General features: G+C 41.1%; 1 protein-coding gene and 1 long non-coding RNA gene across 2 annotated transcripts in view; one reads left to right on the top strand and one right to left on the bottom strand.

The window, feature by feature from the left end:
• Positions 1-23,267, bottom strand: part of LOC116696805 (uncharacterized) — a 451,372-nt gene that overhangs the window by 70,052 nt on the left and 358,053 nt on the right. The gene's annotated exons all lie outside the window — the stretch shown is intronic.
• The window catches only part of LOC116696791 (connector enhancer of kinase suppressor of ras 2), a 69,846-nt gene that overhangs the window by 11,811 nt on the left and 34,768 nt on the right, over positions 1-23,267 (top strand). The window contains 5 exon segments of the mRNA XM_032527962.1: positions 7,455-7,618; positions 13,824-14,026; positions 16,176-16,263; positions 17,516-17,557; positions 22,358-22,477. Of these exon segments, the coding sequence (XP_032383853.1) occupies positions 7,455-7,618; positions 13,824-14,026; positions 16,176-16,263; positions 17,516-17,557; positions 22,358-22,477 (617 nt within the window).

Raw genomic sequence — 23,267 nt, 5'->3', positions numbered from 1 at the left:
ATTGTATTGTCAAATATTTACATCTTTTTGCTGGATACTCGAGTTGCCAGCAAAAAGCGTAAATATTCACAATACAGTATGTTGTTGTAAAAAGAGATTTACAACAACATATGTATTGTGAAGTAATTACAGACATTACCTGGCAACTCGAGTTGCCAGGTAATAGCTGTAATTTGAAAAGAATACAAGATAATAAATTAACATAAAATATTGTTTCCTTTAAAAAAACAAACATTGCTGTAATGTTGTACAACAATAACCTGTAAAAGAAATACTGTATTATACTGTAATTATTTTACAGTTGTTAACCGTAACTAATAGTATTACAAGATTTTGCTGGCAACTTTTTTGCCAGGTGTTTACTGTAAAATCCACAGTCAAATTCGTTACAGTGTATGTGTGTGTAAATACAGTGGGCATGTGTGCTACTTAGCCTAGCATCGGTGCAGGGACCTGAGGGGCAGCAACTGCTGATCCCTCACTTCTGCTCGGAGGCCTCTTCTCGCTCTGTGTTACCAAAGGGGAGGGGTTTATTTAGCTCGGGAAATTGCAAAAGATCGGAGGGGATTGCGTGAAGCGTGGTTGAAGTTGTCAACATGGGATGCTTGCTCAAGCCTCAGCACACTCGGGATTTAGCGATGGTCGGGATCGCGGCGTTCTTCAGTGTTCATACAGCGATATATCAGTTTTGCTAACATAAAATAATATGTGTTTACCACATTAATCCATGGGGACAAAACACAAGAAACAATAACACTCTAGGGCCTTTGTGGTAAAGTTGTGGTTCAAGCTACAAAAACTCAATTCTTTTGATTGATTTATTGTATTTGATAATTAAAAACACTGCAGCTGATTACTTTATAACGCAGTTGTTAAAATCATTAAGGATGAAAAATAGTATTGCTTATTTATAAACTCCTTTCCAAATCTAATTGGACAAGTCTGTAGCTGTTTGCAATTAAAGGTAACTTAAATTAAAGTGCCCATATTCTGCTCATTTTCAGGTTCATAATTGTATTTTGAGGTTGGACCAGAAGAGGTTTACATGGTTTCATCTTCAAAAAACACCATATTTTTGGTGTACTGCACATTGCTGCAGATCCTCTTTCCACCCTGTGTGTTTAGGTCTTTGTTTTAGCTCCAGAGTGAGACATCTCACTTCTATCCTATCTTTGTTGAGAGCTGCACATGCTCAGTAGCTCGGTAAGATCCATCAGCTAGATAACTCTTTCTCCAGCTTTGGTCAGTCCAAGGCAGGATCAGCTGGGAGACTTCTTCTAGACCAGGGCCCCTTGTGGAATACCTGCACAACAGGGACAGGAAGTAGAACAGGGACAGGAAGTAGTTCTTTTGGATATTATGGTCAATTAGTGGCTGTTGTAGCGAGCTAGCATGTGCTACGGTTAGCCACCTCGTCTCTAGTGACGTAGAAGCCGTGCAGATGTTGAACAGCTCACCTGGAGACTGAAGACAGAGGACAATCAGAAACCGGATCTCACTCAAAACACCATGGATGTGTTTTTTTCCAAGTTTATATGCGTGTGGAAGCACCAGAGACACAAAATAACAACTTTAATCCCAGAAAAAAAGATTTTTTTTAATAATATGGGCACTTTAAGCGTTGCCTGGACAGATTACATATTTCCTACCTTGCTACATCATTGCATATTTTATGAAATCAATTTGGTCAGAGATAGTTTGAGCTTAAAGCCCCTGAGAACTTCTTTTTAAGATGACATATTCATGTTGAAATAAACAACAAAGATAAGGTTCAGATTTTTTCTTATTTATAAAGAGCTCCAAAACGTCATTGGGACTGTCATGCAGACTTTGATTCAAATGTTGCTAAATCCTGATTGGTGGATAGAAGGATGTGACATCATGCTTTTCCAAATGAGTTCAATTCAAACTTCTGCCAAGACTACAGACAAAAACACAAAAATCTATAATCTGTTATAACATTGGTAGAAAATTATGTTTTCATGCAAGATCCCATAACTCACAACAGGAAACAGCATGAGGACGCTGTTTCTTTTAACCAGCAGACACAAAATAGAGTCGGCGGTCAAACCCCAGAACTAGTTTGTGATGCTTTTTCAAAGCTCAAAATAAAAAAATAAAAAAGGATCTCATTCAGCTTAAAAGTGAAAATCACTGAACCGACTCCAATTCACAAACCCAATTCTCACAGCAGAATTTAGGAGGAGGCTACTTGCTGCATGTGGTAATCTTATTATCTCTCTCAGACTGTGGGGAAAAAACAGACAGTTGACAATTATCGACAAATTTGTGTTTCAAGAGTTATCCAACGGGAGCAATATGGGAGATGAGCAGGCACTGCCCCGGCTCAGCAAATACTGTTCAACATTAGGTTCCTGAATGCAGCAGGAAAGATAATATTAACAGGAAACACATTAGTGTGACCTGCCGTCTCCACATGAGCGGTGCACCACTGACTCCACACACTGTGGATGCAGAATTTCAACTATCTGTGGCTAAGCTATTATAAAAAATATCTTATTCTCAAGTCCCAGGGGAAGCTCGCAGCAGTTTACGACTTGATTACACAGTGAGACACTTCCGACAATACTCATGCAAAATTACTTTTTGTTTATTTCCGCTGCACACAGGATCCGTTACTAGAATCCGTTTGTCTCTTATTACACTACATGGCGTACTTAAGCAGTGACGTCAGCTTTCATAGTTCCTGCAGTTAACACAGTAAACAGTCAGATGGGAGAAGACACTTGGCAGGCAGAAAAAGGTTGTTGTTGCTGTGTGTAGTCACAACCGCTGCAGATCTTAGTCACATCTCCATCATTTGACTATAACAAACCGGCTCGCGAGGTATAGTGCTTAGGAACCTGACCCCTTTGCGTTAGTTACTTTGTGCGTGTGTGTGTGCGTGCTTGTGAGCACCATGTGCTATTTCCAGCTGGCATATGAACTCAGCAGATGAACCCGGATCAGCTGCTTGTCCTCGAGGGGAGGCATTCTGACTCATCTGATTGGCTAGCAGCTGTGTGTCACAATGTGTATGCATATGTGTGAATGTAGGCCCGTTTGTGTCCATGTGCCATTTTATGCTTGGGCAAGAAAGCAAGTGAGAATTCACATTTTATTTGACACAAAAAATGCCATCATACCTTAAAGATGAACTGCTGTCAACTCAGACAACCATTTATGTGTGTGTGTGTGTGTGTATGTATGTGTGTGTGTGTGTGTGTGTGTGTGACATAGCTACAGTAGGGGGCTTTCCCAGAGGCAGCCATGGATGTCAGCCTGGTCCTTTGTGATTCTTTATTCATCAGCTCTTTATATAATTAATATGCTTTGTATACTACTGTAGGTGGAGAGAGGGGAAAAAGAGAAGGAAAAAGGTGCAACTATTAATGAGTCGATGCCAGAGAGAGGACTGAAGAGAAGACTAGAATAATAAGGATGGAAAAAGTTCAGCCACTTATTCCACCTGCAGAGAATCTTAAATGTGCAGTGAAGATATTATACTGGCATCATGTGGTAAATATAGTCAGAAATTGCATTTGCATTATGATGACATAAGCCATAACATGCCACGTTGTACGACATGACTACTATTAAAAAGCGCTTTCAGAAGCAGAGTTAGGGGTGAAAATGGAGAAGGACGAATGGGAGAGTGGTGGAGGAAATGAGAAGGATGTATTGATTCGGTTCAGGAGGCTCACATGGACATCTAGATTTCCATTTTTCTCAGTTTTCTTTCCCCTCTCATGTCTCTTTGATAGTGAAGGCCAGGAGTCACATATTCAGAAGTGGGCTTTCTTGCTGCTCTGCCTCCATATTTCCATGTTTCCTGCATGGCTGTCTTCGTATCTCTAGCTGCTGGCTAGCTAAATCTGCATGTTCAGTCCATATCTCTGCCAACACCGGTGATGATTTATTATATTACGCTGGACTATTTTCCCACTGTTATAAACATTTTGCACTGAAACAATAGAAAAGCAGCTCATTTAAATATAATGCTGGAATGTAGCAATGCACTTGGTCACAAGAACATTCTTGTAAAAAACCCGCAGAGCTGTGTTGAAATGAATTATCACATCTTTTTTTTTTGGTTTGTCTGAATAAAGATGAGAAACTGGAAATGAGAGTGGACAACAATCAGAAGAGGTTTTCACAGCTCTTTCCAGTGAAAACAGAACAATAAACACGTTAACTGTCCACACATTGAAGTCAGATTTGGAATAATAACCCATCATTTTCTATATGTATGTATATGTCACATACAGTGGTGGAGAGTACCGGTTATTGTACTAGTATTTCCATTTATTGCTACTCAATGATTCTACTCCACTACATTTCAGAGACAAACATTGTACTTTTTACTCCACTACTTTTATTTAACAGCTATAGTACTTATTTTTAGATTCATATTTTACATACAAAAACATATCATGGCCTTATGAAATACAATGCTAATGTTAAAGATTAAACCAGTGGATCCTAATACCAAGTAATCATAAAGGTGTGTTCTGGGTAACATGCAATCAACCAATCAGAGGTCCTCTCCCATCCCCTTTAACAGCCAATCAGAAGTTCTCTCCCATTCCCTTTAACAGCCAATCAGAGGCTCTCTCCCATTCCCTTTAAAGCCAGGCGCGGTTGGACCTCGGAGCATTGTTATTAAGATGGAGGATTTACACCATCATATTTTTATTTGTAATCTTCTGCATATGTGGGTGTCCTGCTGCATGTCCCTGTGTGTGTAACACGCATAGTGTGTGTCCCTGTGTGTGTAAACAAGCGTAGTGTGAGTCCTTGTGTGAGTAACAAGCATAGTGTGTGTCCACGTGTGTGTGTAACAAGCATAGTGTGTGTCCACGTGTGTGTGTAACAAGCATAGTGTGTGTCCTTGTGTGAGTAACAAGCATAGTGTGTGTCCTTGTGTGTGTAACAAGCATAGTGTGCGTCCCTGTGTGTGTAACAAGCATAGTGTGCGTCCCTGTGTGTGTAACAAGCATAGTGTGTGTCCTCGTGTGTGTGTAACAAGCATAGTGTGTGTCCTTGTGTGAGTAACAAGCATAGTGTGTGTTCCTGTGTGTAACAAGCATAGTGTGCGTCCCTGTGTGTGTAACAAGCATAGTGTGTGTCCCCGTGTGTGTAACAAGCATAATGTGCGTCCCTGTGTGTGTAACAAGCATAGTGTGTGTGCGCTGTGCACAAGCCTAGGCACATTGTTTTTATAAGAAAATCCTACTTATTGTGCCTTAAAGTAAAATGACCAATACCAAAAAACTACATACTCCATTACAAGAAAAAGTCTTTCAGTGAAATTGTTGCTGAAGTGAAAGGTATTTGTAGCTAAATACATCCTGCTTTAAGTGTCAAAAGTATTCACTGCAAGAAAATGGCCTGTTTGAACTGTATTTGTAGTTTTAGCTGATAATAATACCAAATTACATGTGCACATGTGAAAACAAGTCATCACATGCAACTACTGTATTTGATTTCACATGTGTAGTATTCCCGTGCTTCATCTCTAAACGTGATGTCATAACAGCCTTGCATGAAATATGCTGTTTTATCGTATGTGGAGCACATACTGAGATGTGGGATAGGAGGGTTTGTCCATGGGGAATGCATTCCATTAAAACAATTTCTACTTGTGGTGCTACAGAGAAGAGCCTCTTACTGACGTGTTGGATTTACAATTGCTCTTCTGCGCTGTATGTGACAAGATTGTTTGTCCGTGTCACTCAGAGCAAGAGGAAGATTATATTTTGTCTGTGATGTCCCATGGTATACCAAGAGCAAGATGCCTCTTGCTCATACTTTGTGTGTGTAAGAGTGACTGTGTTAAGGTGCTACCACACTGTCTGCTCCCTGTCAGCATCGCTTCCCTTGGGCATCAGTGTTTTCCTCACAGCTCCACTCGGCTTTAACGACGTGCCTCCACAGAGGCGTCGAGACCCTGAATAACAACAGCAGTTGTAATTGTATTTGTATGTGTGATTGTGTTGGAGGTGTGTGTGTTTACGGAGCGGCAGAGTGCACTGTTTGCGTGTCTCTGTGGTTTCATGTGTGTGTATGGGTGCATGGATTGGTTTCCTCTAATGTATTGTTTTTGCTCTGTGTGTGCTCATTTTTGGAGTAGGCTTGTGCGTTAGGTCTGTGGGGAGGTGTGCTTTCTACTGACTTTGTTTGGTTTAAAGCCTGAGGCTCATACTGATCAATAGTATCCTGGACCCACCACGGCTATGTGCATCTGATTGGCTCTCTGCACGGCGGGCAGCCACAGCTTAACAGCGGAAAGTCAAACGTCAATATGTTACTCACATAGCTGGGTATATTTTGGACACACCAGTAAGGGGGAATTTCAGTATTGTTCATCCAGGACCCTATTTTTCCATGGATTTGTATCAAAGTGACTAATGTGAATGAGAATCTTTGAAATTGGTCTGGTGTTAGGCTGCAATGTAACCCTATTGAAAAATGATGCACCATCAATTTCCAACCACTAAAAGTGCTTTTTTTCAGATTGTTATTATCATCAAGTTATATAATTTATATATTATTATACGTGTCTGAGAATGTGCATGAAATACATTTTTTCTGCAACTCTGCAAACACTAATAAAGCATTGCCTTTACATGCAAAATAGCATGTGAAAAGCAAAGGAAAGGGAAATCTTATTCCAGCATGGTGTGCAATCATCACCACATGTTGGAAAGCCAAACCAACAGTCGTATTTTCTAGGTAACAGTTAGTCAGTTGCCAATAAAGCGTTGATGACATTTCCGGCTTTAGGCTGGTGTTCAGCTTTTCTTTCTATTTGGCAGATTTTCCCATTGAGTTTCTGTGTGGGTGTCTGCACTCGTGCCTGAATTCTGTGTTGCAGCTAAGTGGACCAGAACATGACAGACAGGAACTCAAATTTGTATTTCTATCAGTCGGTAATAAAGATGTCCTACTCATTTTTATATTTTTGTCTCTGGGAGGGGGCATAATGCTTCATTTACTTCGACTCATCTCCCTTCTGGTACCAGGTGCTTTTCTCTATTTCGCATTGTAATTTTCAAATACGGGGCGAGTGAATAAAAACATTGCAGCTGTTAAGTGTAACTTGGCTATTTAAAAAAAAAATGGTTAGTGCACATCCTGTGTTACACTAGTGACGGTTCTCTGTGACCAATCAGTGGTCTGCAACGGCATCTCCTAGTAGCTCAGCTCACTTGGAATCCAATCGAAAAAGGGACCAGGTAGCATGGGTGCTATCCACAAAGTCTGCTAATGAAAAACCAAAAAAGAGCAAGTTGGATTGAGTAGAGTCATGCCATACCATGCAGTCGAAATGCATCATCATTATACCAAAAAGAATAATTTTTGGCTAAGGCTGACCAGACGGCCTCTTCTTCCCAGTGTTAGCACACCAACATCAGCACTGGCTAACCTGTGTCTGTCTGTAATCTCCTCAGGTCTGGACGACTGTCTCCAGCAGTACGTGAAGAGTTTCGAGCGGGAGCAGATGGGGGGAGAGCAGCTGCTGCACATCACCCATCAGGAGCTGGAGGAGCTGGGTGTCACCAGAATAGGACATCAGGAGCTGATCCTGGAAGCTGTCGACCTCCTCTGTGCCCTGGTCAGTCAGCCTCAGTTACTTACTGACGCTCTTTCTCTCAATCAATAATATATCGAAGGGTGTAACATATACGCACATGTGCAGGTCTTGTCGTGTTACTATCAGTGGTGTAAGAAGTATTCAGATCCTTTACTCAAAGAAAAGTACTAATACCACACTGTAAAACATGTAATCTGATATATATTATGCTATTGGGCAGTTTTATTTAGGCAAAGTGTGTGCACAGCTGCTTGTCATTAGGCAATATTTGGCATTTAAGAATGTCCTCTTTTGTGAAATGAAACAAGATTTTCATGAAACATATAAGATATCAAAAAAAACATTATATATATGTAATACCTATATATGTATAGGTATTGTATTGCCACTACTCACAGGTAGAACGAGTGGTTGTTGTTGTTGTTGTTGTTACAGTTATTGTAATTGGCTTATGAAATGGCCAGAAAAATCCTCCACCATTTGGGCCCTGCTTTGTGTACTGCCTCGGCCACTGCTGACTGTATGTGCAGCGGCCCTGCTCAGGATTAGAGAATTAGGGGGAATTAAGTGTTACTCTACCAGAGAGAGAAAGAGAGAGAGAGACGAAGGTAGAGTGAGAGGGAAAGAGAGGAAGAGGAAGAGAGAGAGTATGTAGAAAGAGTATGCAGGATGCACCTTATCTCCCAGGCACACATGGCTGGATTTGTTGGGGCTATTTAAGTGTGTGTGTGTGTGTGTGTGTGTGTGTGTGTGTGTGTGTGTGTGTGTGTGTGTGTGTGGTCACGCTAATCAGCACCTCTTCTCATTCAAACGTTCCAGCATGGGAATGAGTGTCCCAGAGCAGCAATCACCATATGTCCTGAAACTGGACACACACCACACACATAGAGGGATGCCAGGTAGACAAGATGTATCACTAAACCTACTGGTGTCAGTTTATCACAAATTGGGTCTTAATTTTTGTCATTCGTATCAGATATAAGAACACTGTGCTCAGAGTTTATTGCTGAGATCTGAGAATATCATCAGCATCTGGAGAGTAAACTTTGACCCATGTCAATGTCAATGTCAATTTTATTTCTATAGCACATTTAAAAACAACAACAGTTGACCAAAGTGCTGAACAGGGTTGATGTTAAGTACATAAATAACAAGTGTAAAAATTACTACAACCAAAATACATCACATCACAGGGAGATAAACAACAACACTTTAAAACATCAGAATCCAGTTTAACGAGGGTTAAAAGCTACAGCAAACAGGTGCGTCTTAAGCAGCGATTTAAACGTTTGTAACATACCAGACCTATACCAAACTGTAGGTACTTCAACATTACATGTCATTTAACTGACACTTTTATCCAAAGCAACTTACAATTGCTATATGTATATATATATATATATATATATATGTCAAACGCCTCTAGAGCATCTAAGGGTTAAAGGGGTGATAGAATGCAAAACCGATTTTACTTTGTCTTGCTCAGGGACGCGTTGAAGTATCACAGTGGGATTCAAACCCAGGTCTCTCACACCAAAGACACGTCTCTTGTCCACTGCGCCATCACAACCCCCCTTCAGCTTTATTTGTGTCCCCGAAGGGCGCTTAGGCGTGCGGCAAGTATAAACACAACACGTTGTACACGCACTCCGATTGGAACGCAACCGTAGAAGTACGAGGACAAATAAATACCAGTACAAGGTGCATGGAAAGCAGCGTCAATTAACCTACATAGGGTGGTAAAATGTGCATATCAGCCTACAAAAAATTTTTTTGTACAATGTTTTCATAATCAATAGGAGTAAAGGCTAAGACTACAAAAATACCCAAGTTATAATAAATCAAAATTATCCTTTAAGGTAGCCACAGCAAGGCAATTCTCAACTGACCTAGCTCTCATTAACTGTACTCTCAAGGACCTGTAGACACTGAATATTTGGAAGGACGAATCCCTGTCGTCAGCAATATATTCCATCATAGGGAAAGCAAACCCCTGTTCCCCTGGCTCAACTGTTATGACTTTCTGGTCTTTCTGCAGTAAAAAAAATGGAGTTTCTGTGGCCCTGGATCAATGCAAGTTTCAAAAGCTGACTGAGCTTTCACTCTCGCTGTGAATGTGGAAAAGTCCCTTCTTTTATGCCTATGCAATCGAGTTTTTGCCCCCAGCGTCTATGCTAAGTAGGTTTCCGTGGGTGCAGTGCATTTTCAGCAAGATGTGCTGGAAAATGGGCATAATTTAAGAAGAAAATGACTGCTCATCCCAAAATCTTAATTGAAAGAACAAAAGTACAGCAGAGGGCTGAAAGTACACCTTATTTTGTTTATTTTTGGGGCATTTTCAGGCGTTTATTGATAGCACAGCTGAAGAAATTAAAGGGGAGGGGGGGTGAATGTCATGCAGCAAAGGGCTGCAGGTCGGAGTCAAACCTGGACCCGCTGCATCGGGGGGTAAACCTCTGTATGTGGGCTCCCGCTCTACCAACTGGTCTATCTGGGCACTCATTTATACCTTTTCTTTTCAAAGTCAACTGTAGGAACCAGGTCCCTGTTTCACACGGATTTATTGATTATTTCAATATTTGTTGCAAGTAAATAACAATTTCCCATTGTCACAAACGTAGACAGCTAACAGACTGTGTCGGCTAGTATTTCTTTGTGACCAAATGTTTTTATTTTAAGATACAAAACAATTACAAACAAACAATTACAAACAATATGCTGAGACATGAGAACGTGTCTCAGGACCAATAAGAAAAAAAAACACAGAAGAAAGACGGGAAGAAGGGAAACAACAACACAAGCAGACACACACACACACAGACAGACAGAAACAAGTCAAGGGACCAATCAGAAGACAAGAATGCCGCCGCATCAGCCTACTGCATGGCCTTTACAGTCAGCAATGCTGTACCAAGTACTGTACCATTTCCAATGGGTTGCAATCATCTTCTTGGCATGCAGCTGTTATTTTTCATCATCAGATGATAAGAAACTACTCAGTTGTAAAACTTTTATTAGTAGACAATTTTACATGTATGTTTATTGTCCCCGTGGGGAAATTAGGTTGCAGCAGAAATCACATCACAAGGCATTTTGAAACAAGACAAGACAAAGAAGACCGTAACATGTAGACTTCAATACTCATAGCATAGACCAGAGCACTCAAGCATGTGGTGGGTGGGAGAATAGGGCTCCAGACCAGAAAAACAAGAAAGGAATAAAAGAAATAAAATAAAAAAATAAAAAGATTATTACCGTAAAGGACCTTCATTATTAAGGATCATTATTACCCTGTGGATCAAAGGATAACTTGGATCTGTTTTTTGTAAACAGAGGAGCCCAGTAGCGTCATAATTCTCTTCACAGATGTCTTTGTGTCTTGTAGATTAGCATTCACTATGAAATCTGTCACACAGATTGTAACTTTATTCTGCACCCTCTGGCTCAGATGATGAGGTTGAGATTAGCTTTTTATATTTCTTGTTGGTGCCCCCCATGGTTCTATTATAGAGCCACATCTTTTTCTTTATAATGTGTCATGCTAGAGCACTCTTTATTTCCTTTTAAGGTCGAACAATCCGTGTAATTTGAATAACACATAAATGCTATTCAATTAGCATGGGACCAAGTCCATTCAGTCTCTATGCCTTTCTTTTCATCTTCATTGCCAGAGGAAAGGCAGAGAGACACCCTGTACAGTTCACCAGTCTGTTTGAGCTAACACACACAAACACACACACACACACACACACACACACACACACACACACACACACACACACACACGTGTTTTGACTTGGCGAGGAAGATGGAGCCTCTAAATCCTAAGCAAACAGACAGGATGTTATGCCTATATGCCAAACACATCTTACAAACAACTTAAGTCTTCAAAAAACAAACAACTTTGAAACTTAAAATATCTTGGCATAATCCATAATAATAATCAAGCAGCTTTATTATGTTTGGAACTATGTCCCAGTTCTGCTTTTGTTCTGCTTTTGTTCTGAGAAAGTGATTCATGCTGTCATCTCCTAACGCAGATGAGTCAGCTCTCTATGTTATTTCCTTTTCAGCGCTACGCTCTGACTCCAAATTGATTTTAAAATTCTGGTCCTGTGAAAGTTAATAAATAATCTAGTTGTTTTTTTTCTTAATTGGAGCTAAGTAGACAGGAGCTATCAGATGTCTCATATTAGAACACATGTGGAATGTGGGGTTTGCCCCTATAGTCTGTAGCGTAGCGTCCCCCATTATTGTCTGACCCCTCCACTCACCCCTGACTGGATCCCTTAACCTCTATTTCATTTGCTTGTATGTTTTCCTCCGAGTGATTTTACTCTTTTTGCCCTTTTTTTTAGGTTTTTTGTCACAGCACTTTGGTTGATGGTCTTGTAATTGTTGTTTTTTTATCTGATTTTGTTCCATAAAAAAGGTCATTACATTATGCTTCATTAAGTTCAGCTCCTCATTTTACTGTAAATAGATGTTTCCGAGGGGGGAAAGCACTGGTTTCATTTTGATTTCTAGAAAATTTAAGCTGGTTTTGGGGTAAACCTGCAGTAAAAATGTAAAATTCACTCATTATAAAAAACTCATCCGCTTGAGTTGAGCAGTGAACCCAGATCTTCCAAGCTGACAGCAACTCACACACAATCAATATTCTGTTGATGAATAGAGTTTACATACTCTAGATGTTGGTGCGGGTGGATGTAGTGGAGCAAGACTGATTAATGCTATACTTTTGAAAAGAAAATGATCAAACGCTGAAATGCCCCTCGTTATACCCAAACATTTCATACCCAAATGTTTGATTGTGATTCTGTGAACAATGGTAGAAATATCAGCATAGAGGAGAGGCCACTGCACACATGGCTGCTATGGCAACCACATTGACATGAAGGTGGAGAGAAGGGGGGGCGGGTTGCTTGATGGCATCGCCCTCTTACTGTATTGATTCGACACACAGGCACACACTTGCAAGCACTGCTCAAATTATTTCTCTCTTTCTCACACACACTCACACACACACATTCAGAGAGTCGACAGGACATTATTCCCCCGCTTTGTCTCAACACTCTGTCCCCTGGAGAGAGCCATACACAGCTTTAGATTCAATCATAGGACAGGCTAATTACAGCTGTGCAAACATGTACACTCCAAGTCCATGTATACATCTACATTACCACAGAATACAGGAGATTATACAGAACACAGTGCATGCATGACCCAGTTTCAGCGAGATGCATAGTGGGGTGCTCTCTCTTCCTCTCTCTTCCTCTCTCTCCCTCTTGTCTTCTGCCTCTTTAGTTCCTCAATTGCCTCAGTTCTCTCTCTCTCTCTCTCTCTCTCTCTCTCTGCTGCCACTGTGAAACCCTCTCTCCTTTGTAGTTACTGTGGTCGTGACTGTGTAGGATAGATCTTGAGGCAGAGGAGGAATAGATACGTCTAGCTGAGCCTGTGCATCTCACTATACAAGGGTGTGTGTGTGTGTGTGTGTGTGTGTGTGTGTGTGTGTGTAGTCTTTGTGTCAGCAGGAATCAGGCTCTGTCAGGCAGTAAGTGACTGGAGGTGCCTTGGGATGCTGAGCGCAATGTGGCTCAGTGGGTCTGTATGTGTGTGTTTGTGTGTGTGTTTATTTAAAGGGGTCACAGTGCAGTAATGGGCTACTCGACCAGTTTGGTGTTCATAGTGTGCATAGTGCGACTGATATTTGAAAATGCCAATGTCTATTCTAATTTCAGGTCATTCCACTCAGAATAACCCACAGTTGGTACTTTTTCTGCTCAACCTATGAAACTTGGAAAGGTTATCCTTATGAAGACAGATACATGCATTGTGTGTAACTTATGTTGTATTCATTCCAGTGGTTTAACATCACTCTGGCATGTTTCTTTTTGCAATGATCAATGATTTTTACAAACCTGTAGTTCAACATTTTGGGAAATCTCGTGGTTGCTGAGAGAGGGATAAGAAGTCCGATATCTGTCTCCTGGTTTCAATCATCAATTAAAATCAATTGATTAATATCATTTGTTTTTATCCAACTCTCAGAAAGATTCTAAAATGGTGAACTATTTCTTTAACTCTTCATCAAGTACCCACAAGTTACCTCAAACCAAAGGTGTCTCAATACTCTACACAACGTTGAGGCACAGTATTGAATGGATGACGACTGTACAGGGATGGGATTCTACCTTTAAAATGATTCCCTCTCTTTGTCCTTCAGAACTACGGCCTAGAGACAGAGAACCTGCGGACTCTGTCCCACAAGCTAAACGCCTCAGCGAAGAACCTCCAGAACTTCATCCTGGGCCGGCGGAGGGGCGGACACTACGATGGACGAGCTTCCCGGAGGCTACCCAATGATTTCCTAACCTCGGTGGTCGATCTGATTGGTGCAGCCAAGAACCTGCTAGCCTGGCTCGACAGGTAGCAACCACACTGTAAAAAGAATTAGGGAATTTGACCTCAACAGTAAAGATGATAACAAAAACCTCAATATAGAAATGAATGATTTGCTGATGTAGGAGCAACTATTGCTCTTTTAAGAAATGAATAACTTAACAGGGTAGCTGTGGGTCAGATGGTAGAGCAGTTGCCTACCAATCAGCAAGTTGGTGGTTTGATCCCTGGACCTGCAGTCCCATGGGCAAGACACTGAACCCAAAATTTCTCCCAATGCTGCAATCGGTGTGTGAATGTGTATCCGATGAGCTGGTTGTATGGCATCATGTATGGCAGCCACATTGTGTGAATGTGAGTAAGTGGTGCCTGTTATATGTCAAAGGTGCTGGTGTGGAGAAAATCAAATATGAACGATATTTTTGACCAAATAGATCAATGTTGATATGCGTTATTGTAGGGTCGGTCTCGCGTTGCCAGAGAAGGAGGAGGGTCTGGCTAGTCCACACAGGATTGGAGAAAACATTATCTGGTTAATTGGCATTTCTTTAAACCAATCAGAATCGTCATGTGGCGCTAAGCTCCGCATGGAGCCGCTGCAAAACAGTTGTGCTATAGAAAACTCAGATTGGACAGATAGTCTAGCTAGCTGTCTGGATTTACCCTGCAGAGATCTGAGGACCAGGTAACCATAGTCCTAAGATTGGACAGATAGTCTAGCTAGCTGTCTGGATTTACCCTGCAGAGATCTGAGGACCAGGTACCCATAGTCCTCAGATTGGACAGATAGTCTGGCTAGCTGTCTGGATTTACCCTGCAGAGATCTGAGGACCAGGTACCCATAGTCCTCAGATTGGACAGATAGTCTAGCTAGCTGACAATTGGTGCTTTCACAAAAAATGTACACACTGTCTAAAAAATATCATCAGTAATGTTGATATAAGGACTAAATGGTTAAAGGCAAATGTTACAGTTACAATATTTTTATTAATTTATTACCAATGCACTGAACTGCCTTGCTCTATATCTAAATCTCAGACCATACTGATATTGCACTATTCCTTCCTTCTCGTCAACTGTCAATTGTTATCGTATATTTCTTGTATTTAGTCTTTTGTACAGAAAAGGATATACAGAAAATGTGTACATTCTATTGTTTTGTTATACTGTACACTTATACTATACTGTATACTATACTGTATACTTAACAGTATTTTATTTTCTTACTGTCCTTTCTGTTTTTATTCTTTATAAGTTAAGTGAGTGTTGAAAATGACATCACTTTACTGTAATGCAGCCTGTAAAACCAGGAAAAGACAGCAGTTATAACCTGTCATATTACGATATTGCAGTATACAAAATCTAAGAAGATATCTAGTCTCATATACTGATGTCAAGATAATATCGATATATTGCCCCGTCCTTCTTTGCGTAATCGTTAGGACTAGAAAAGCGCTATCTAAATAGTCCATTTAACCAAAACAGGAACACCTTCCATTCTCCTTCTCACACAAAGGTCCTTTAGAAATGGAATAACACACTTTTACAGGTTGTTTGTATTGTGGGGCTGCATTACATTCTCAGATGTTCCTGTTATATTTACGCTTCATACAGTAACATAATCCGTAGATAGTTAAGAAAGGTTATTTTTTATGTTGAAATCGTGAAGTTAGATCAGCTGATGAAACCATATAAAACAGAGAACACATACAAATAAAGCGATGTTGAGCTTTAGCACATCCCTGGGTTGCGTAGCCTCACGGCCGGGTCATAAAAGCAAATATTGTTGTTTGTCTTTATCACTTGCTCGTGTGCTCTGCGAGGAGCAAAGACTAGCTTTTATTGCTCTCTCTCGCTGCCCTATCCCAGGTTTTATAATCCCGCTGTTCGCAAATAAACGAACGAAAGAAAATAAAAGCACCAGTATAGCAAAATGACTTCCTCGAAACATAAAATGGCCAAATATCCTTTGCTCAGATTCATTTAAGTGTGACTTTGAGACTTGTTTCACTCTGAAAAGAAGAAAAAAGACACTACTCCAAACAGGAGCATTTAATGAAAACTATAACAAAATGTAAAATAAGATTATGACCAGTACACTTATCAAATGTTCATCATATTATTAAGGTCTCAGATGCATTATATGACTTTGGATCTGTTTTTTTGTCCTCCACAGGTCTCCGTTCGCCAGTGTGACAGAGTATTCATTACTGAAGAACAACATTGTGCAGCTCTGCCTAGAACTAACCACCATCGTACAACAGGTGCTTCCACACACACTCACAAACACGCACAGGATGCATGCATCTGCATCTGCATCGCACAATCCATCATGTCAACGTACATACAATAAAGGTCATCATTTTGAATTTTAGGGCAAAACTAAAGTGGTTTTGGATTAGGAGCATCGATAAGGATGCAGCTTGTTCTGGTCAATAGCTCATTTCTATAGATTTGACTGTGAGTGAAGCATATGCCCACTGCCACAGGCTGTTTGCAGCATGGCTGATGGGACAAGTAGCCCTCAGTAGCAGCCTTAGGCAAAGTACTCATTGACTCCCTGTTACACTACATCCTCTCTGCTTAACTTGTGGGCCCTGGTGGAGAATGAACTCAGGGTCTCTCATCCCTCATTTCCTGTCCTCCTTCTGCTCCCCCTCTGGCTCGCTCCCTCATGTAGATTCACCAAGCCTAGGCGCACCAATGCACTTTTAAAAAACTAAAACCAGAGGTGCTTTCACACACACACACACACACACATACACACACACACTCTGACAGTATAGAATTCTCATTGTTTTGGACAGAAAGTATGTCTGCTCTCCTGGACTCCATCCACATCCTCCCTGTAAGAGCCTGCTCACAGTGTGTGAGAGTGTGTCTGTACATGTGCCCGGAGTGAGTCCTGGAGCCGAGCAGATAACACCCATCCCCTCTTACAAGGGCCAGAGTAGAGAGGGGGAGGGGGGAAGGGACCCCAGTAGGTCCACAATGGGCCAAATGAACATGTGTCTGCCAGGGTGCAGCGAGACAGACAAAGGTGGCAGCACGGCCCGCACTAATGCTTCAAACAGATGAATTAACTGCTACCATTCACATCTGGTGGATTCAGTGGGCTGCTTTCCCAGAAATAGATTAACTATCAGCTATCATTAAATAACAATCTGTCATGTTCAAATAATGTAGTTTCTAAATCCTGCGGAGGCCCGTAAAGCTCCAGGCATCGTCCAGAAGTGGTCAATCCGATGTTTTAGTCTGCCTAGATTATAAAGTGATATGCATAATATGGAAGGTTTGATATGAAATAGCTGACTGCTGATATTTTCCATTGAAAAGACAATTAATCTGTCATTCCTCCTGTTTGCCGTCTCTTTTGTCTTATTTCCTTCTTTCCTGGTTGTTATATTTGGAGGAGGGAGATATTCGAGCTCGTGTGCGGATGTTGGCGTAGATGCTTTTCTCCAGCTCATGTTTTCTTCTTCTCTCCCTTTTATTTGTCCTTTTCTCATTTTACAGGACTGCACCGTGTATGAGACAGAGAACAAGATTCTCCATGTGGTAAGTTTCTGCTTTAAAATGTCAAATTCATATAAGTATATCAATAATGAGTCACAGTTTTTGGCCTGTTTCCATCCCAGAGAGCAGGGAAGATGCATAATGACATACTCAACAATGACAGCTGTTAAATGGATAAAAATAGTCACAACAAGACTGCTATGCTCGTGTATACAGTAGTCTGATTTTATTTCAGCATCCTACCCTCTCCGGTTGGCTCCCACCTGACCTTGGAAAGAGTTATACTCTTCATAATTCATGAAATTCAGTGCAAAAACAAACTAATAATAAATAATTTACACAGGATCAAAATTACAATGTATGCAATAAGGTACTTGTGCCGCACAGAATCTCCCTTTTCTGAAACAAGTCTAGCAAAGTGCTTGTTAAAGGAATAGTTCAGCATTTTGGAAAAATACGCTTATTTGCTTTCTTGCCAGCGGTTGGTTGAGCAGTTTAAGACCATCCTGTTATCTGTATGATAAATAGGAAGATACAACCAGCAGAGGGTTAGCTTAGCTTAAATAAGGATACAAGGGGGAAACAGCTACCCTGGCTCTATCTACCTAGCAGCACCTTGGAATATCTAATTATTTTCCCCATATAAAAACCAAAGTGTAAAAACAGGAGCAGTTGCCAGGCAACGAGGAGCAACTCCAGACGTTTCCAGTGTGGAGGCCACAAACAGTCCAGCACATAACCTTCTATAAAACCACAAGTTGACACACAACATGTCAATTATATGTGAAGTAATTTGTCGAGTTGCAGACAAAGGATTTATTTACCTTTTTTACCGAACAATGCCAGCTGCTTTCCACTGTTTCAAGTCTTTGTGCTAAGCTCGGTAAGAAAGAATACTAAAATGTGGAACCATTCCTTTAATCAAGTTTTATCTCTGCTGGTAGACACATTTTTTTGCTATTTTTGGTTCCGATAACACAGTCGTGGCGATTTTGAAACATTAAAAAGCTGAAAAATGTCTGTATGTGTGTTTGCACATTGTTGTCAGAATGGGAGTGTGTGTGTGTGTGTGTGTGTGTGTGTGTGTGTGTGTGTGTGTGTGTGTGAGCCATAGAGCACGTTGTGTTTTTGTGTGATTTGTGGAACAAAACTGAGAGTTTAGTGCAAGCGGCCTGAGGCCTTTTGAAAGCTCCATTTTAGCTTTCTGTGTGTGTGTGTGTGTGTGTGTGTGTGTGTGTGTGTGTGTTGTGGGTGTGTGTGTGTGTGTGTGTGTGATTGTGTGTGTGCGGGCGTGCGCGTGTGTGACGGAGAACTGTCTGTGTCCATGTGTGAAAGCGAATGAGCAGCTAGTGTCTGATCCGGGCTGACAGTTGGATCGGCACACTTCCTGCTGCTATTCATGGTCAGGTGGAGGAAACCAAATAAAATGTTGGCAGGGGGAGTCGACTGAAAAAATATCTGGCCATTTAATGGCAAGAAATACATCCAGTATACAGTTTAAATGCAATTGTGTTATATATTTCTATAAAGGAAAGCAAGCATAGGTGTGTGTTTGACAGGTCAGCCATCCTTCTACTGTCAAAGTGACTCAGACCTTAGCCTTCTGCTTGTCGTTTACCTCTGTTGTTACAGGCCTGTTAATGACACAGGACAGTGACATCAGGCAAAGTCAAATATTTAAATGACTCTGAACGCAACACACACACACACACACACACACACAACCCTGGGTGCCAGACAAAAGGCTACACATGACCAATGCTGTTGTGTGTGGGAGGTTTATGTGTGAAATAGGGAGACAGCGTGAAGGGAGAGAGGGAGAGATAAAGAGAGAGAGAGAGTGTGTCTGTTTGTCTGTGTGTGTGTGTGTGTGTGTGTGTGTGTGTGTGTGTGTGTGTGTGTGTGTGTGTGTGTGTGTGTGTGTGTGCGAGAAAGAGAAAGAGCGAGACAGAGAAAAGGAGGAGGAGTTGTTTGTTTTTAGATGCTGCTTTCCTAGCTGATGATTGTTTAATACTGGATGTGTTTTAGAAATTAATAAAAGGCAGGAGACACTAATTCATTCATATTGGACAGCCACACATAGGATGAAGAAGAGGAGGCACACTTACATAAGATCTACTTTACCTCTCAATTTTAAAAGAGGACAGTATTAACATAAAACACTGTCTTTTACATTTTTGCCATGACATAAAAAAGAAAAATAACTAGTGAGGTATCTGCCTACCTGCTACCTGATTGCTAACTCACTAATGACTTTTAGAAAACTACATTAAGAACCAGCAATGAAACATCTAGTAAATAGTCTTTGACAGGGAATATTGTACTTTACTCCTCTAATTCCAATTTAAATTTGCATCGCGTACACATGATCATCTTGTATAATGACATGATTTTTTACTAAAGTCGTTGAGCCACAGCTCATCCTGCTGCTGTTTAATATTAAAATGCTGCCAATGCATTAGTAACAGCCATTAATATAAATAACTGGACTCTAAAAGGACCCACTCCGCGTCAGGAGTACTTTACTTTCTGAAACCTAAGTACACTTTGTTCTTAATAGAATTACAGAAATACAGGTTTAAACTCTGCTCTTTTGACATGGTGGTGTTGGTAGTTTGACCTGATTGAACTATGGCGGTTGATCCAGACAGACAGACAGACAGACAGACAGACAGACATGTAGTATGTGCATCCAGCATGGGCTTCAGACGCTGTTTGATGCTAAGGCCAGTGCTAGCTACTGTACTGGTAGTTGTGCGTTTGTCAGCTTCTGCTCAATAATGCAAAACTCACTGCTACTCTGCTCTCCTCCAGACTACAGCCTGCAGCAATCAGATGGCCAGGGATGGTGTGTGTGTGTGTGTGTGTGTGTGTGTGTGTGTGTGTGTGTGTGTGTCGAGAGATAGAGAGTAGATAAGATACATGTGTGAGTTCTTTTGTCTGATGGAGCGCAAAGTAGGTATGAGTGTGTGTGTGTGTGTGTGTGTGTGTGTGTATGTTTTTATGTGCATGCATGCATAAGGATGAGAGGAATTACATAAGACTGTCCTAGTTGTGTGTTTTTCCCTTTCCCTTGTTTTCTCCCCTTTCCTCTCGGACTCTCCCTCCCCACCTCCCCTCTTCTCTCCTCCACTCTCCATCTTTTTCTGTGCCTCTGCTCAGGTTTGCAGCGTACGTTCATTTGTTGTGAAGTAGATGCACCCGCGTTTGTTGTGTGTGCGCGAGGGTGAATGAGAATGAGGGAGGTGGTGGGTGCGGGGGGGGGGATTGGGGCAGTGTGCAGCCAGTGCTTAATCCATTTGGCAGCGTACTATGTCTGGCTTTCTGTTTGACTGCTCTTAAATCTCACGCCAGCCAGTCACATAAGTTAACATTCCCTATAATATGCGCTGTGATTCTCCGGAAGCGTGTCAGATCATGGCTGGGTGTGTCAGTACTGGAGGAGCTGAGAGTCTCCACACTGGTAACCGGCCTTTTGTCTCTCGGCCTGTGTTAATCCCGGGTCAACACTATTAGTCCAATGATCAAAGAGGGGGGCACAACATTGTCACTGGCAGGGATTTCCAGCTGGGAACTTTGCATGTTATTCATGGCTCTATAGGCGGGATTAGATATAGGCCTACACTGCTTGCTTTTCCCTTATATCTTACTTATATTGTTTTTTCCCAAATAAAAGCTTTTTTATGTGTCTGTGGATGACATGAACAGTTCTGGTTATCCCATTATGTAATGTGTACATGTTGACTGGAACATAATATTAATGTCTGTATTAACAGAAAACTAAACGGGCAGTGAAATGTTCAATTAATTTACACAGAAAATGCTGGACGTGTGTGTGTGTATTGTGTGTGTGTCTGTGTGTGTGCGTGCATGCGTGTGAGCAAATATAAGCATTACAAAGCCAGCTCACTGAAGATCCTCCACCTTTTCTCTCACACTGAATGAATCATAGGCTCTGAGCTATAGTGTGTGTGTGTGTGTGTGTGTGTGTGTGTGTGTGTGTGTGTGTGTGTGTGTGTGTGTGTGTGTGTGTGACTTGCATTACATGTGTTTTAAAAGATCTCTGTTCATTTCATAACTATAATCCGGTAATTGCCCATTGCATTGAGAACAGAATTATTTTTTGCAGGGGTCATGTCTACAGTCCCCACAATGTATGTTCTCTTACATGCATGTCGGTTCACAATGTGTGTGTGTGTGTGTGTGTGTGTGTTGGTGTGTGTTTTTGGTGTGTGTGTGTGTGTGTGTGTGTGTGTGTGTGCGTTTGTGTGCGCACTCGGCAGCAATGCAATGAGGCAGGATAACCAGGGTAACCGTCTTTGTAAACCCGAATCTGGTGTAATTGCTCAGATGCACTAAGTACTATATGTAATATGTGAATGTAAATTCAGTGTAAACAAATAAATAAAAATACAGCACAGATAATCTAACCACTCTACGATGTGTTGGATTTTGTTCGTTTAGAAGGCAAAAAAATAGTCCTTATTGTCTTCCCCAAAAAAATGACAGATAACAACAAATGGAATCTGTGCTCTGTAATTTAGATGTTAGGAAATGTCATGTGGGCACCTCGGGGATGGCTGGTATCGGTGATGTGTTGCTCTGTCTGTGGCAGGGTCTTGTGGGCATGCCTGTGGACAGCCTGTGACAGGAAACAGTTTGTGTGCTGGAGTGATGGAAGTGGCGATGTGGAACAATCTGATGAAATGATTTCTGTTTCACCTCCTCCAGCTAGGTCACGGAATCCCTCGCGGAACCAAACCAATCTCAATAACTTTGTCTTTCTCTTTCTCTCTCTCTCTCTCTCTCGCTCTGGTTTCCTGTCCTTTTTTCCATCTCCAGTGTAAGACCTTAGCGGGGATATGCGACCACATCATCTCTCTGTCGTCAGACTCTCTGGTCTCGCAGTCCGCCCATCTGGAGGTGGTCCACCTCACCAGCATCATGCCCAGTGAAGGGCTGGTAAGGACAACACCTGCGCATGCACACACCTGTATCTACCAGAGCATTTTTAAAAGATTGCACTAATCAATATTTCTATATAATCCATGGACCAAATGAGTGTAATGTGAAAGGGGTCGCTGGTGGTGAAAAACCAGACAATTAATTCCTTCTCAGCTCAAGGGAGTGTTTTAGCGTTAAGTCTTCTTAAGTAAATTGGCATTTGGACTTTATTTCACTTTTTCACAAAGCATTTGAACATTGTCCTTTCAAAGGTGCTAAAAGTGTTTTAACATGACTGAAGCCAAGTCTCTGAAAGGCAGAGAAACAATTAAATTAAATAATTCAGGATGTGTAAATATGCAATGCTATTATTTATAGCTGCGGGACTTAACCAGGTCAAAGCGGGACACTTGCTTTCATGTCTTAAGTCAAGACTTTAGAGGGTTACAGTTCATGTGTAGATAAAGACAAATTAATAGACAAACAACAAAATCATATAAGCGTTGCTGAATGGTTTAAAACACTCTTCAACGTTTAATAAGCCAAGGACCCCTTAACTAAAAGATGGACAGAGCAGGGACCCCCTACTACATATATTATATAAAATTAAGTTGCATATTAAACTGGGCCTACAATAACCTGTAGGGCAGCATAAAGTTGTTATACATACCTTTTTTTTGCATAGAATTCTAAGCTATTCAAATAGCCTAATAATGTAGGTATGAGTTCAATAAATCATGTTTTAAGGTTAAAAATACATTGAATTGTTAGGATAAACTATCTGGGGTGGCCTTAGTGACTACATTAC

This window comes from Etheostoma spectabile, chromosome 10, assembly GCF_008692095.1.
Source record: "Etheostoma spectabile isolate EspeVRDwgs_2016 chromosome 10, UIUC_Espe_1.0, whole genome shotgun sequence".
Taxonomy (NCBI): Eukaryota; Metazoa; Chordata; class Actinopteri; order Perciformes; family Percidae; genus Etheostoma; species Etheostoma spectabile.
Note: the sequence above shows the minus strand (reverse complement) of the source record. Positions and strands in the feature narration are given on the sequence as shown.